This window comes from Aquarana catesbeiana, linkage group LG03 (genome assembly GCF_042186555.1).
Source record: "Aquarana catesbeiana isolate 2022-GZ linkage group LG03, ASM4218655v1, whole genome shotgun sequence".
Taxonomy (NCBI): domain Eukaryota; kingdom Metazoa; phylum Chordata; class Amphibia; order Anura; family Ranidae; genus Aquarana; species Aquarana catesbeiana.
In genome coordinates, this window is record NC_133326.1 from 474,076,669 (window position 1) to 474,092,485 (window position 15,817).

The following is a 15,817-nucleotide window of genomic DNA, read 5'->3' on the forward strand; positions in this document are numbered from 1 at the left end:
ACCAAAGTAGTGGGGTACTTGCAATGACATAACAGATGGCACTGTTTGAAAGTTCAAGGGGTATAAAAAAATCACCAGAACTTCAAGTAATTTCTTTTCACCTTGTGAAAGCATCTTGTCAAAAAGGTAAATGACAGCACTTCAGGACATGATTCTCTGTGTACATTAGGTTATGAATTTCCCAGAAAAAAGGGTGCCTAAACATAGCAGGTTCACTAAGTATTATTTTACTAAAGTTGCAGATTTAAAAATATTGAAAATTAATTTTAAACTGATATTAGTTTTAAAGCAGATATGAGTTTTTTTTGCAAATGAGTTTGTCAATTTTTTATTAATTTTACTGGCATGGTTACAGTTATATTTTGTGGCTGAAGGAAAAATAAATGATCCAGTCAAGTGTAGGACATGGTATTTTTAGTCTTATAAACTAAAAGTCACATTACTGCTTGCATTGCATAAATATCGTAGCAGAAGTTCTGCCATCTGTTATCTGGCTCTTAGAGTAAGATTAATTTTTCCATTGACAGAACAAAAATGCAACATGTCATAAGAGTGAAAAAAACACATTGAAATTAGTTCCTTTGGCAAGTTTAAATGTTTATTTTTTGGCATGTATTAATACTTGGTGTGTTTTTCCAGGCTTAGTATTGTAGCTTATTAATTCACATAAAGTAAATTGAATATATTGGTATGGCTATCTTTTGTGTGTTGACCAGTGCCTCGGGCTAACAACAATAGGAAGAGGGATATACACGCACGCACACATAGACACACACACACATACATATATACTGTACGGTATATATATATATATATACTGTCTATATTATTATTATACAGGTTTTATACAGTTTGCACAGCGCTTTACAACATGAGGGCAGACGTTACAGTTACATTACAATTTGGTACAAGCTCACAGCAGATCACAGCAATTTTCAATGAAACTGCAGAAAATAGATGAATACATCGAGCTTCAAATGAGGAGAGGGACAGAGAGGGGGTTGGATGAAGAACCTGAAAAGTGCTTTGAGGGGATAGGAGGATTTCAACACCACCTCCTTTCCGTCCACTAGGCCTGGAAGAGTGAGTCCACAGGAGGCCACCATAGGAGAGAGAAGCAGGAGAAGGAAGGTCAGATTGTTGAATCCAGTTCTCAGTAATTGCAAGTAGGTTCAGGGAGTTTGTGATAAATAGGTCATGGACGGTGGTGAGTTTGTTACAAACAGAGCGGGCATTTCAAAGGGCACAGGAGAAGGGGAGGCTGGTTCTAGGCTGAAGAGGAATAGAAATGAGATTGTGTGGATTGTGTGGATTGTGTGGATATATATAGACATTAATGTGTGTTGAGTTATTTGGAGGGGACAGCAAATTTACACTGTTATACAAGCTGTCCACTCAATACTTTACATTGTCGCAAAGTGTAATTTCTTCAGTGTTGTCACATGAAAAGATATATTAAAATATTTACAAAAATATGAGGGGTGTACTCACTTTTGTGAGATACTGTATATATACTGTATATATATCAGCTGAATTTTTGAAATTCTGTGTGGGCACTCTTGCAATTCACTCACCATGCCCCACACTTTATAGCCAAGGGTTAGGCAATGTAATACATTTATGCCTTATCTGCTTAGAGATCAAATATATCTGCTTTAAATAAGCTGCTTGAAAAGAAAAGAAAAAAGCTTTACTTTACTAACTGTGATTAGTTCTACCCTTAGTAATCCCCTCCTTCATTCTCTGGGGTAGAGTAACAGCCTACATTGCAAGATTCTTTTTATATACAGTATACTGTATGTATAAATACAGTGCAATTTCGGTGCCATAATGCCATAATATTAGGTTGTACGTTTAAATTACAGAACATAGCTAAAGTTATAAGATGAAGTCAGACTGAGAAAAAAAATAACAAGAGTTCTATGTACATTGTTGTTCATAGTTGTATGTGCTTATCAATCACTAGATGATCTATGATACTTTTTTTTTCCTGCCTATATGGAGCCACAGCAACTATTAAGTCTTTTGTACCTTAATATTTAAAAACGAGAATGCACTGAAAATAGATTTTTTATTTGAGATATTAAAGTAATAACCAGTCTTATTAATGACTAAACAATGATTATTTCTGCTGTATCGTAAAGTAAACCTTGTAAAGATACCAAGGCTGCCATGTTAACTTCTAATTTAGTTGCTAAACTCAATACTTTGGGGTTGATTTACCAAAGGCAAATAGACTGTGCACTTTGCAAAGTTGCACTCAGTTGCTCCAGAGCTTAGTAAATGAGCAGAAGCTCTGCTGACTTCCATCATCCAATCACATGCAAGCCAAAATGGTATTTTTTTTATTTTCCTTGCATGTGATTGGGTATTCTTTACAAAGTGGAGCTCTACCTCATTTACTGAGCTTTGGAGCAACTGCACTTGCAGAGTGCAACTGCACTTTGCAAAGTGCATAGTCTATTTACCTTTAGTAAATCAACCCCTTTGTGTCATTAGCCTGGAACAAGTATGATAAGGATTTCTGAGTCTACTCTGAGTTTCGTAATATGGATACTTATTCAGGGTCAGTGAATCAAAACGATCTGTATAACAGCAAGGGGATCACCAATGCTGACGCCATATCCATTTCAGGAAAATTTGCTTTAATGTAGATCTTCCTTTCTAATGCTTCCTTGATGATGATCAACTTACATTTTTAGCCCATGTTCCCTGTGAGCATAATGAATTGGGTTAGGTCAAGAGATCTGTCACACTCAAGCAGACATAAAACAATAAGTTGGTGGTGCAAATTGCAATGATTTTAGATCCAAACAGAGTTTCTGAGGTCTTCAAAAACACAAAAATAATATGGCCGGAAAATACATTTTTAGAAACTAAACCTTTAAAACTCAGACAGTCCTGCCATTGCCGCCAATACAAACTTAGAGGAAAAGAGATCATACCAAGAGCACAGCCTTTAGCGTAGGAATTTATTTCTGTTTTGTTTTACAGGCTGAGATTATTAGTATTTTCCATCTTAAAACTATTTTTAAGTAGGATTGCTCTTTAATGTAAAAAAGCTATTTTTCCTAGGATGGGCATAAGAATACATTTATACATTTATAGTTATATATTTGTTATTTGGAATTCAGATATAAAGTAGTTCTTAATTAGCATTAACAACATTTTAATATATTAACTTACAGAGGCTGCTGAAGGAACATCAGGCCTTGGAGGAAGCACAGGCACCATGGGCCTTAGTGCCCGATATGGACCACAGTTCACCCTGCAGCATGTGCCCGACTACAGACAAAATGTCTACATTCCGGGAAGTACACTAACCCCGACCAATGCTGCAGGGAAGCGTGATGGAAAAGGTGGTGGAAACAAGAAGAAGTCGGGGAAGAAAGACAAGAAGTAACCATTTTAGAGCAGTTTACATCAACAGGGCACCATTGTTTGAGAGCTTTTCCATCTTAAAATAAAAAGTATTAGGATGAAGTTGAATGTCACCTTAGGAAAACATGTACATAAAAGCAGTATCAAGAATGTGTCATCGTTATTTCTGGCTGCACATAATGTCCTTTAGCTGGACATTTGTCTGCTTCTAGCCTTTGTGATGAGAACATAATGTAAAACCTCTGAAATAAGTGCCCTGATATATTCGTCAATATTTTGTACTAGTGCAGGCTAATTACCTAGCTAATGTATGCACTCTTTTTACAAACTTCTTCAATTTGATTTGCTCCCACAGTTCCATCTTGTGGAATTTCTTCCAATGTATATAATCCCAGCAGAGTAGATATTTATAATTTATAAGCATTCGGGTAATTAAGTGTTTTTTACCTGTTTCCCATTATTTTTCCATTGACTAACTAGTGGCACTAGTCAGTGTGCTAAAAGTAGTGATATGTCACAAAATTAAAAAAATAAATACTCCTAAAAGGGCTTGGTACATATGAAGGCAAGCCCTGAAAAATGATAAAAATGGAAAAATATACTTGCCAATATTCTAAATCCAGGGCCAAATTTTGACCAGCTCATAATCTTTCCTACTAGGTATTACCCTGCCCTTTATGTCATTGGGTCTGGAAATATTGGTAATTATGGATAATTTGTGTTGTCATTGCCTACAAGAAGTGAAGGCACCATTATACTAAAACGCTTGTGCCCCACTTGGAAAATTTAAGCTGTAGTCCTAAAAAAAAAAAAAAAAAAACCTAGGTTAGCTTGCAAAGTGGCTGCCTCCACTGAGTATAAGTAATGGAAACACTTTAACTGAGTTTATTTTGCTTAAATATGTAAAAACAAATATATATGTAGTGATTGTACTACTACTTAGCAAGAGTGTCAATGGTCTCGTGCAGTACTTCTTTTAATACTGTACTTGTTGATGTTTTGTTTATTTTCTGACAGAAAAAATATGTAAGTTCCCCCAACTATGGATTACAAGTTTCACATTATTTGATGTACAGAAAACACAGATAAAATTGTTCATGCCAACTCACTCCTTCAGGGTGGTAAACTGGGTTCTTTACACTTCTGCACACAGAAATGCATGTCTAATTTTCACATGGTGTCTACAGTTTTCCACCAGATGTAGGAACTTTGTTGCATGTAGCCAGCATGGGGGTCATTCATTCTTTATATAGAATGGTTAAAGTAAGCCTGTGTAGTGCAGGGAAAGTGTTTGAGTATATTGAGTACTTTCACTGGGGGAGGAGACTTAGACACAAACTAGACTATCCTACATTTTCATAATTAAATGTAAATCAAAATATTTCTTACAGTTCCAGTAATTTATGTAAGAAATGACAAAAAATAGTCACATTTCAAAATGCCCTACTGCTTAAGTTATGAAGCAACTAATGAACTCTTTTGAGCACTAATTTATCCGCTAAAATGTTGAGGCTTATTTAATCAGATAGAGACCAGTGTGCAAAGTGAAGCAACCTATAACATCCTATCAGAAATCATTTTCTGACTGCTATAAACTAAGGGAAGATGAAATTAGAATGGTTGATGTGGAAAACATTGCGCACGATCAATGCCATTATCCTATTAGAAAGTAAGCCTCTATATCAATATTGTTTGCAAAGGAAGGTAAAGTTTGGACACTGGGGTCACTTATGATATATAAGATGAATTTGGCCAAGCTTCTTTAGCAATTGCCTTTTAAAGGCTACTGACGTTGCTTTTATTAATATACAGTAGTAACTTGCTTTTTAAATTGGGCAGAATTCTTACATTTTATGCCAGCGTAATGTTGCTTTGCTATATTTCTCTCTCCTTCACTTCAGTATCAGGTTAGATAAAAAAAAAAAAATGCTAAAAAAAAAAAAGGAAGAAAACTTTCACCATCCTCCTCCATGTCTCTTGTAATAATAGTAACCATCCTCACTGCTTGTAATACTAATAACTAAGGCAGTAATGTGAGTCTTTTAGCGATAGATTACATTTTTGCTATTTTTCTTTTCTTTCTATTGAAACAAAAAAGAATATGTCATGTAGAGATAATATTGTCTTGTAAGAATGAAGTGCTTATTTCATCCCAGTAGCTAACTTGTGAACAGCAGTATTTTAATATTCTCCTATCTTTACGTGTGGTTTGTGATCTCAATGTACATGAGTTGAATTGCATCTGTCCTTTTTAATGTGTCTATTAATACTGAACTACTATATCTACATATTATATAAATATATATAGGCTTATTCCCTTCCCTGTATCCATATACCCATGTCACTGTATTACATGCAAGTTTTATACTCTGTTTTTATATTGCTTTCTTTCTTCGGGAGAAAAAAAAAATAAATAAAATGTTTTCTTCAAAATTCCAGTGTCTGGGACCCTTTGTTATGTAGATGATTGTAGTGCTTGCTTCGTATTACTCAAAGCACAGATAAGTCTTCTTATTTCCTTGGAGAGATTGCTGCCTTGCTAAGCTTGTTAGAGATGACCCATATTTCTTAATGATTTGTTTGGTATGGCTGTTGGCTCAATGTGAGCGTGCCTGAACATGTGATTTAAAGAGTGGCCCAAAAAATGCATATTTTATCATGAAAGAGATAAGAAATAGGTAAGACCAGCTGACAAAATAAAGACAAAATAACTCAACCTTGTATTGTGGGTTACGTTTATCCTTACTCTGTCTAATTGTTTTAAATTATTGTAATTTGTTGTATGACTATTTAGATTTACTTTAAAGTGGCACTAAACTCTGGTTAAAAAAATAAAATATTCAAGTATGTATTCTTACCGCACATAAGTTCTTTCTCAGCCTCCCCCAAATCTTCACATTTCCTTTTTCTGCTGCTTTGATCTGACTTCCTGTTAGCGGGTGGCTACGTTCATATACCATGGTCCCACTGTACGTAGAAACATAGCCACCCTATCTTGCTCACTCCTGGGATGGACTGTGGGCTATGGGATTTGTAGTGCACATGACTAATACCATTCCAAAAAAGAAGGAAGCAAGTGGGAAAAGGAGAAGTTCAGAAGCTCACAGAAGACGTAACAAGGAGACAAAAACAGGGTCAATAAGTAGTGGATGTGTATATATTTGTGTTGACTAAAGTTATCATTTAGTATTAAAACTGAACTCCAAGTATTGCATACTTACACTGGTCTAGCTTTGACCAAAAGAAGTATGCTTTTTTCATTATTTCATATCTGAGAGCTGGGGAAGCTGACAATCACTTAATTCAGCTTTTAACTATCAGGACACCACATCTCTATACAGTATATACAGATTAAACATGAAAAATGTAAATGCACCAGGACTTTTGAGGTGTCATAGGTCATACCAAACATTACAATCATTTATAAGACCAATTTTATTTGCCAATGTCACAATAGAAACATATCAAATATATACTTCCATAGAAGATGTAAAAACAAGGTAAAAGATAACATCACAGTGTGTGCACCTACACATCCCTTTGCCTATCCACTATAAAGCTACCCTGTTTCCCCGAAAATAAGACCTAGCGTGATTGTCAGTGATGGCTGCAATATAAGCCCTACCCCCCAAATAAGCCCTACCCTGTTTCCCCAAAAATAAGCCCTACCCTGAAAAGAAGACCTACAAGGTCTTTAACTAGGGCTTATTTGGGGGGTAGGGCTTATATTGTAGCCATCAACGACAATCACACTAGGTCTTATTTTCGGGGAAACAGGGTATGTATACTCTGTTACAAAACCTTCCAGAATACGCATTTCCCAGACCCTATTCTGCTTCATCAGAGAGTAAAGGGAGTCATATATGGTACTAAATTTTGGAAAATGCATCAAAAACTAACATCCTCCTGTTATTGACCATTAGCATATTCTGGGAGGTTTTGTTACAAAACATAAAAGATGCATAATGGATGGGCAAATAGCATAGTTGCACATGCTGTCATGTTATCTTGTAAAGTATAACCAAAGTTAGTATACCTGAAGTCCATAATAATTCTGTGCAGTGCAGAAACACACACGCATTATTACCTGTGTTAACGTGTGTTGTGTTCATTTAGGCTATCAACGAACTACAATGTAGGTTTTTACACACATGCACCTTTTTTTCAATGCAGTATTTTCACAGCACAGTGATTGCATCTGTGCATTGTGGTGTGCTAAAATGCATGTCTGTTGTAGTACATTGAGGGATACCGCTTAGGATGAACATTTACTTCTCAGTCCCACATCAAACCGGCTCCAGACTTGATTATGCTTTTGTACACCATTCCACCATTGATTATGTTTTTGTCCACCATTCCACCATTGATTCCATAGTTTTGGCAGACCATGCCCCATCCACTTGACTTTATCATCTATGCCAAGCAGTACCAAACTGGCATCTTAATGATAGCCTGCTCCAAGAAAGTATGCTTGAGGTTACAGAACTCACAGCTTACTTCAAAGACAATGATATTGCAGTCATGTCCTCCTCAACTGTGGGAAGCCCAAAAATGTTTTTTTTTTAATAAAGCATGGAGTCTGTCCAACGTTCTCTCCAATGTTAGAGCTTATACTCATACTTATAAAGCTCAAGTTAGAATCCTTCCAGAAAAGATCTCTTGCCCCTGCAGCACGTCGCAAACTCCTGGTCCTATGGGACAGATTGAATTCGCTCCTACCTGATGATCTTAAATGGAAACTTGTGAAGGTTTATAGATCCTTTTACAAGTTCCATGGTAAACTGAGTTGCATGCAGGCAACAGCCCTTAGGGATCGACAACAGAAAACCTATATAGTCCCTATATCTTCTCCATCTGGAGCCAAATGCATCACGTCTGGTTCATACAAAGCTATTGCACAGAGCAGGTAAATATCACATGTTTGCTATTTAAAGAAAAAATATGTGAACCTTTACAAATGCTTTAATGCAGCCGGGGCTTGTGATCCGGCCCTATGGAAGCAACCCAATCTCTCTGTGGCTGGCAAAAATCAATGACATTTAATGCATGGAACCGCTTACGGCCTCCTTCTATCATAGAAAAGAGAAATTTCATAACACCTTCCATTCCTCTGAATACCAGGAATTAATACCTCCCTCTGATAGGGGACATCATCCAAGCAGTGCTGGCCATTGCATGGCTCTGAGTAACTAGACTTAACCTAGAACACTCCTGTGGGTCCCTAATATACATCCTGCTAAGGCACTCGCAGCCCTTGGCTCTTTTTCCCTGGCTCAACATCCCCGCCTCCAGCCTCAGGTCCCCCCTTAACCCTTCTCTTTTTTCCCCCTCTTTTCCTTCCCTCAACTCTCTCTGTATTCTTTTTAACATACAGTATATAAAACATAATGTAGGAAGGCACCGCATTACAAAACCTAATAGGCAGCTTGCTAAGACTCCTTTTTTTGGGCATTGACCTTTTTTTGCATTATGCTATGTATTTAATATAAGGGGTTATCAACCTCATGGCACATCTGTATTAGTTGTACAAATTCATCTTTGATTGTTTCTCACAGCTGCATGTGAGCTGCTCTGACACTGAAAATGCAACTGTAAACCCTTGCCTTTAAAAAAAAAAAAAAAAATTATAAAAATAAATATATAATGTATAAAAGGGTCCCCATAAAAAAAAAGGCAAAATGAAGGTTAGTGCTTAAAGATATGGCTTAGCTGATAAACATTTGCTGTTGTCTTTACAAATCCTAAAACTTGGTGCTGGAATCACTCCTAAATGGAAAGGAAATACAATTGTGCCTTGATAATGGTAAGGATTTTCACAATCCTTCATTTTGGCTGCCTGTGTAAGCAACTTAGCTTGGCCAAATATCCAATGGTGCTGGTGAGTGGAGCCAAGTTATGCGTACTCTGGCTGTCCTACCAATTCAAACTCATGCCTATGGTTTGACACAAAAAGGTTGATTTATTAAAAGTAAATAAACCTTTCACTTTGCAAGGGAAGTTGAATTTTTCAGGGGAATTATCCCCAGAGCTTAGTGAATAAAGTAAAACTCTGCCGACTTCTGTCATCCAATCATGTGCAAGCAAAAATGTTGTTTTTTTATTTTTCTTGCATGTGATTGGGTATTCTTTGCAAAGTCAAATGTTACAATATTCATGAGGCTCTGAGGAAAATCCCCCTGCAAGGTGAACTGAACAGCCTATTTGCCTTTGGTAAATCAACCCCTAGCAGTCGGGGCAGGTACAAATTACATGGGCAGTACTGTCCTTGTTTATGGATCTGCCCAAACATTGTGTAAAAGAACACTCATGTACATCTACATTATTAATTTGTTCAAGGAATGGTAGCACAAGCAGTCCAGGAAACTGAGATGACATTACGAGTAGAAACAGTTTTCCTTGCCATATTCTAATGGTTCAACATCTTTTTTTTGTTTTTGTTTTTGTTTTGTTTTTTACAGCAGTTACACATCTTGTGAGAAGGTAATTAAACCATTAAACTACACTTTAAAAAAATGTTGATTTTTTTTTTTTTACATGAACTTTTAAATTACTGTATGATGCATTAAGGCTGTGCCCTTTGTGAGCCTAGACTTTAGTCCAAGTCTAGGCAACTGGACAGTCGGTTTAGAGCTGGTGCAGTTGGGAACACAGGACTGCATAAATGCATGCTGGAATTCAGCATCCAACAGGCCTATTAAATAAAGACATAAAAGGAATCAACGCTGCATATATACCTCTATATGTGTGGACATGCCTTTTCCAATATAAGCAATAGAAAATTGAAAATGTGTGTCAATGTCCATGCATGTTCACTCAGGTGATTTGTGTTCATTTGCATCATTACAATTCATGATGACATATATTTTCATGTATTCCCATTGATTTTAATGGAAAGCATGTGCATTATACACAAGCAACGCTGTATCCTGGCCTAGGCCGACAAGGCCCAGGCCTGGGCAGCACTTTTCAGGCGGGCAGTACGGAAAGAGTCCCCACCAGCTTTCACCAGTCTTATGGGGCAGAATGGGCTGATAGGTAAATTGGTCTAGTGCCCCCATAAAGCGGCCTCACTGCTTCCGGTATGTGGGCGACTGGCATTCTTGGACCACAAACCTTCCTCACTGCGCTCTATGTTTTCTGCTGCACCATTGGCATGGTTATATCTTCTTAGTCCACTCCAAAAAATTGTCAGAAATTTGTGCTTAAAGTAGAACTATAGGCAACACTTCTTTTCTTTCATTTTGGAAAGAGTAAGGGAGGTTTATAGCCCTTGTCAGTTTATTTTTTACAATGCCTGCCCCATTGCAGAGATTTCAACTTCACTTCCTGCCCCATAGCCAAACAGGAATTGAGAGGAAATCTATGCAAATTAAGAGAATCCATTCCACCCCCCAAGCCCCCAGAACTAGTGTCCCAACTCGAAAATTTCAGGGCGGGTCTTAAACAGCAAGGGGTGTGGCCTGGACAGGAAGGGGTGGGTCATATTTGAATTAGGGGGTGCATGAATTTAGTCAGGCCTAGGGCAGCACAAAACCTGAATACACTACTGTACACAAGTGCAGCGTAAAGGTAATATTCAAAGTGAGGTAACCCACTACAATCAGTGATCTTATTACCTCACTGCAACCAATGACTTTAAAATTAGTAAACTGTTATTTCTGAGTTCTATGGGTTACCTAAATGTTGTTTTGTACCTTATTGAGTAAAAGTTCTCATAATATTCAATGGTAGTTTGTTGACCAGATGTAATCTAACTGCCATCAGGGCATATTGCTGCCAAAGCACTGCACAGCACTCTATTAACTCAGAAGTTCAACTGAACATACAAGCAAACTCTATGGAGAGATCATGGGAGTGAAGCAGAGAACAGGTCACTTACAAAACATATAAGAAATTATTAAGGATCGGGATGGATTTTCTAACCATTCTAATTACTTGTTCACCCAGGAAGCAGACAGCCAGCTGGGCCAGCCATGGACATATTTATAAAAGCCATATTGGGTAACTTTGATCTGATGTCTACAGATTCCTTTAGATGCGGGGACTCCAAACTTTCTAAACAAAGGGTCAGTTTACTGTCCTTCAGACTTTAGGGGGACCGGACTTTTGCCAGCAGGAATAGGAATTTTTTGCCAGCATCAGTGGGAGCAAATAGTGTCCCATCTTTGGTATTAGTGGGAGGAATAATTATTATTATTATTATTATTATTATACAGGATTTATATAGCGCCGACAGTTTACGCAGCGCTTTACAACATTAGGGCAGACAGTACAAGTACAATACAATTCAATACAGGAGGAATCAGAGGGCCCTGCTCATTAGAGCTTACAATCTAGGAGGGAGGGTCAAGTGATACAAAAGGGTAATAGCTGTGGGGGATGAGCTAATGGAGAAAATAGTGCAGTTGTTAGATGGAGGCAGGATAGGCTTCTCTGAAGAGGAAAGTTTTCAGGGATCGCCTAAAAGTGGATAAAGTTGGAGACAGTCTGACAGATTGGGGTAGGGAATTCCAGAGGATGGGCGAGGCTCGGGAGAAGTCCTGGAGGCGGATATGGGAGGAGGTGATGAGGGAGCTAGAGAGCAGGAGGTCTTGGGAGGAACGGAGATGGCGATTAGGTTGGTATTTTGAGACTAGGTTAGTGATGTAGCTGGGGGCAGAGTTGTGGATGGCTTTGTAACTTATTGTTAGTATTTTGAATTTAATTCGTTGGGCGAGTGGTAGCCAATGGAGGGATTGGCAGAGAGGGGTAGCAGACACTGAGCGGTTTGTAAGGTGGATGAGTCTGGCAGCAGCATTCATGATGGACTGAAGGGGGATAGTCTGTTTAAAGGTAAGCCAATGAGGAGTGAGTTGCAGTAGTCAAGGCGAGAGATAACCAGGGAGTGAATCAGGAGCTTTGTGGTTTCATTGGTTAGAAAGGGACGTAGTTTAGAAATGTTGCGGAGGTTGAGGCGGCAAGCTTTGGAAAGTGATTGGATGTGGGGCTGAAAGGAGAGTTCAGAATCCAGGATAACACCTAGTACCCTGACATGTGGGGACGGGTGGATGGTTTTGCCATTGCTCTTGACAGAGAAGTCGGGGGAAGAGGAACGTGGGGGAGGAAATATTATAAGCTCGGTTTTGGACAAGTTGAGTTTGAGGAAGTGGTGTGACATCCATACAGATATGTCGGTTAGTAAGTTAGTGATGCGTGAGGAGACTGATGGAGTGAGTTGAGGGGTGGAGAGATAGATTTGTGTGTCATCAGCATAGAAATGATATTGAAAGCCGTGAGAGGCTATCAGCTGACCCAGGGAAGAGGTGTAGATTGAAAATAAAAAAAGGGTCCAAGAACAGAACCTTGGGGGACCCCGACAGAGAAGGGAAGAGGAGTGGAGGAAGTAGAATTGTAAGTGACACTGAAGGTGCATTGGGATAGGTAGGATGAGAGCCACTGAAGAGCACAGTCACAGAGACCGAGGGAGTAAAGTTTTTTGAGGAGGAGGGGGTGGTCAACCGTGTCAAAGGCAGCTGAAAGATCCAGAAGTAGGAGTACAGAATAGTGTCCATTGGTTTTTGCAGTTAGTAGGTCATTTGTGAGTTTTAAAAGAGCAGTTTCTGTGGAGTGTTGAGGGCGAAATCCAGATTGAAGGGGATCAAGAAGGTTGTTTTTAATGAGGTGGTCACTCAGTTGGTTGTAAACCAGGCGTTCAAGGAGTTTAGAGGAAAAGGGGAGCAAGGAGATTGGGCGTAGGTTGTTAAGATTGGTAGGGTCCAAGGACGGCTTTTTGAGTATGGGGGTAACCAGTGCATGTTTTAGAGCATCGGGGAAGATGCCAGAGGTGAGGGAAAGATTGAAGATGTGGGTTAGAGAGTGTAGGATGGGGTCAGAGGGTGACCGTAGCATTTGAGAGGGAATAGGGTCCAGGGTACAGGTGGTTAGGTGGGCGATAGAAAGGAGTTTAGCAACTTCATCTGTAGTAGTAGATTTGAATAGGGGGAGTGTCAGTTGTATCTGTTGACATGGGGTCTTAGCTGGGGGAGATACCTGTAGAATAGAGATTTTATCACGGATTGTATCAATCTTGTTTTTGAAGTGATTAGCGATTTCCTGGGCAGTGAGTAAGTCAGTGGGTGGAGGCGGTGGAGGACAAAGTAGAGAGTTGAAGGTAGAGAAGAGTTTACGGGGATTGGATGAGAAAGTGTTAATAAGAGTTGTAAAATAGGTTTAATAGGAATAATGCCCCATTGTTGATGTCAGTGGTAGGAATTATGCCCTAATGTTGGTGTCAGTGGGCAGAATAGTGTCTTGTATCAAGTTGGAGTAATAGTGCCCTAAGGGCCGGATAAAAGTTGCAGTTTGGAGGCCACTGCTTTAGACTAACTATGTCTAAAGCCATCCCTAGATGGATCAAAATGTAGATGGTTCAGCAGGGACTGGACAAATTTAGATCCATCCATGTCTATTCCCGTTAAACAGATATTCACCTTTACCTTATTAATCCCTCTGTCATTTTGAATTTCTAAATCTTTATAGTTTGCTATGCTTGTGATTTCCTGATGCTGCTGTCATACAATTGAAAAATAACAATTACTGCTCATTTAAATTGAAAATGAAATGTTTCAGAGATAAGCAAAGCAAAATATATCTTGTCAAGTAAACACAATCCAACCTAGTTCAAACACACAAGTCTATATCCTCAGTAACAGCATAAAATTATGTGCAAAATGATGTGTTATGTGCAAAAAAAAAAAAAAAAAAAAAACAGACAGGCAAGTAATGGAAGGAAAATGAAGGATTTGAGAAAAGGAGGTTTTATTGTGCAGTGTATGATATAGGTTTTATATACTTTAAAAATAAATATCACATACTACATGTGTTTCAGGGATCCACATTTGTCATTAATTTTTACCCAATGACACTAAAATTTTCACAACTAGGGTGGGTTGCAGCAGTAATTGCATTGTGACCATCATCAGTCACAGGTCATTAAAGAATGGGGAAGCGAATCCCACATCACAGTTGCTCAGCTAATCATAAATGTGACTGTATGGTACTCAATAAAATCTGGATTATAGGGGGTTGATTTATCTGTTGGGCAACATAAATAAATGAAAGGGCTAAAAAAGACATAAAAGAATCAACTGCAATGTAGCTTTTTTTTCACTTTGAAATGAATTATTTAAACGTGGTAATTGTATAACCAGTTCACTGCGCTTAAAGTCATTGTCTGCAGTAACATTTGGGTGTTACCACTATTGTTCATTGACTGGTGTCAGCAATCTGAAATGATTTCCCAGAGAGTATGATAAACAACAGGGACTCAATGAAATTAAAAGTCAGTTTCCTGCATAGAGGAAGCACAAGGATAAGATGAAAACAGATATCACTGTAACCTATCATCCATTTTAAATCACTCATATTGTCCTTTGAAAAGCCCTTGGGATAACAGTGTCTGTGCACAATATAGAAAAGCAGATACATTATTTATTAAGTAGTCTAACAGAGAACTTGAAATAGTCTGTGGGATGAGTTTATCTCTTTCTTCCTCTGCCCAAAATGTGTGCATCTAACATCTGCTTCTCTCACTATGCACAGCCAAATTATTCAGTCCCTTTTTTCTTTCTCTGCTTGCCGCATAATCTACTGTTATTTCATGCCTAAATTGTGATGTGTGGATAGTTCCGGGGATGCAAGTAGGGCCCTAAGGACCACAATGGGGCCCAAAAGTGATGTAATAGTGACATATGACATCATCGTTTAGGTCACTTGCAGGTATAGCTGAATAATTGACATCCCAATCCTGCATAATAATTAATAAGTGGCTTTCAACATTTTACTCTTTATTAGTAAATGGAGCAATGAGATGATTAGATAGTTAGAGTGGGAAATGATTGGACTGCTGGTTGTTACTACATCTAGCATCTGCTTAAAACTTCCCATTTTTTTAAAGCAACATTTTAGAACATCTTCTTGCCTTTGCTCCTCTGTCTGTATTTCTAGACACATTTCTGTCTCTCAGTGAAACATATTTAATTTTATTTTGCCTTGTACCTATTCATGTCTGAATGCTTTGCTTCCCAGCTGCATTAAAAGTTACTAGACATGTGCAGAACGAAAACATTTGTTTTGTTTCGATACATTATTTACATAAATTCGTTTGCTTAAATTTGTTTAATTTGTTTAATTCGTTTTCAGAATTCGTTTATTTTATTTGTTAATCAATTCAATTTTTTTTCTATTCTATTCCTTTATATTCTATTTAATCCTCTTTGGAAATTTGAAAACTATTCGAATTCGAAAACTTTTCGAATTCGAGTTTGAAAACTATTCAAATTCTAAAAGTATTTGAAAACGATTTGAATTCAAATTTCGTCCGAATTTTTTTTTCTTTATTTCGGACTCTTTTTAAGTTTGGTACTATTCTAATTCAGAAATTCAGATACATTCGAAT

At 37.9% G+C, this 15,817-nt stretch overlaps 1 protein-coding gene across 50 annotated transcripts in view; it reads left to right on the top strand.

The window, feature by feature from the left end:
• The window catches only part of LOC141132494 (protocadherin gamma-C5-like), a 751,191-nt gene extending 745,377 nt beyond the window's left edge, over positions 1 to 5,814 (top strand). For all 50 annotated transcript variants that reach the window (XM_073621012.1, XM_073621009.1, XM_073621014.1 and 47 more), the window contains exon 4: positions 3,189 to 5,814. In XM_073621012.1, coding sequence (XP_073477113.1) covers positions 3,189 to 3,403 — 215 coding nt within the window. In that variant the 3' untranslated portion in view covers positions 3,404 to 5,814. The remainder of the gene's footprint in view (positions 1 to 3,188) is intronic.
• Positions 5,815 to 15,817: the final 10,003 nt, after the last annotated feature.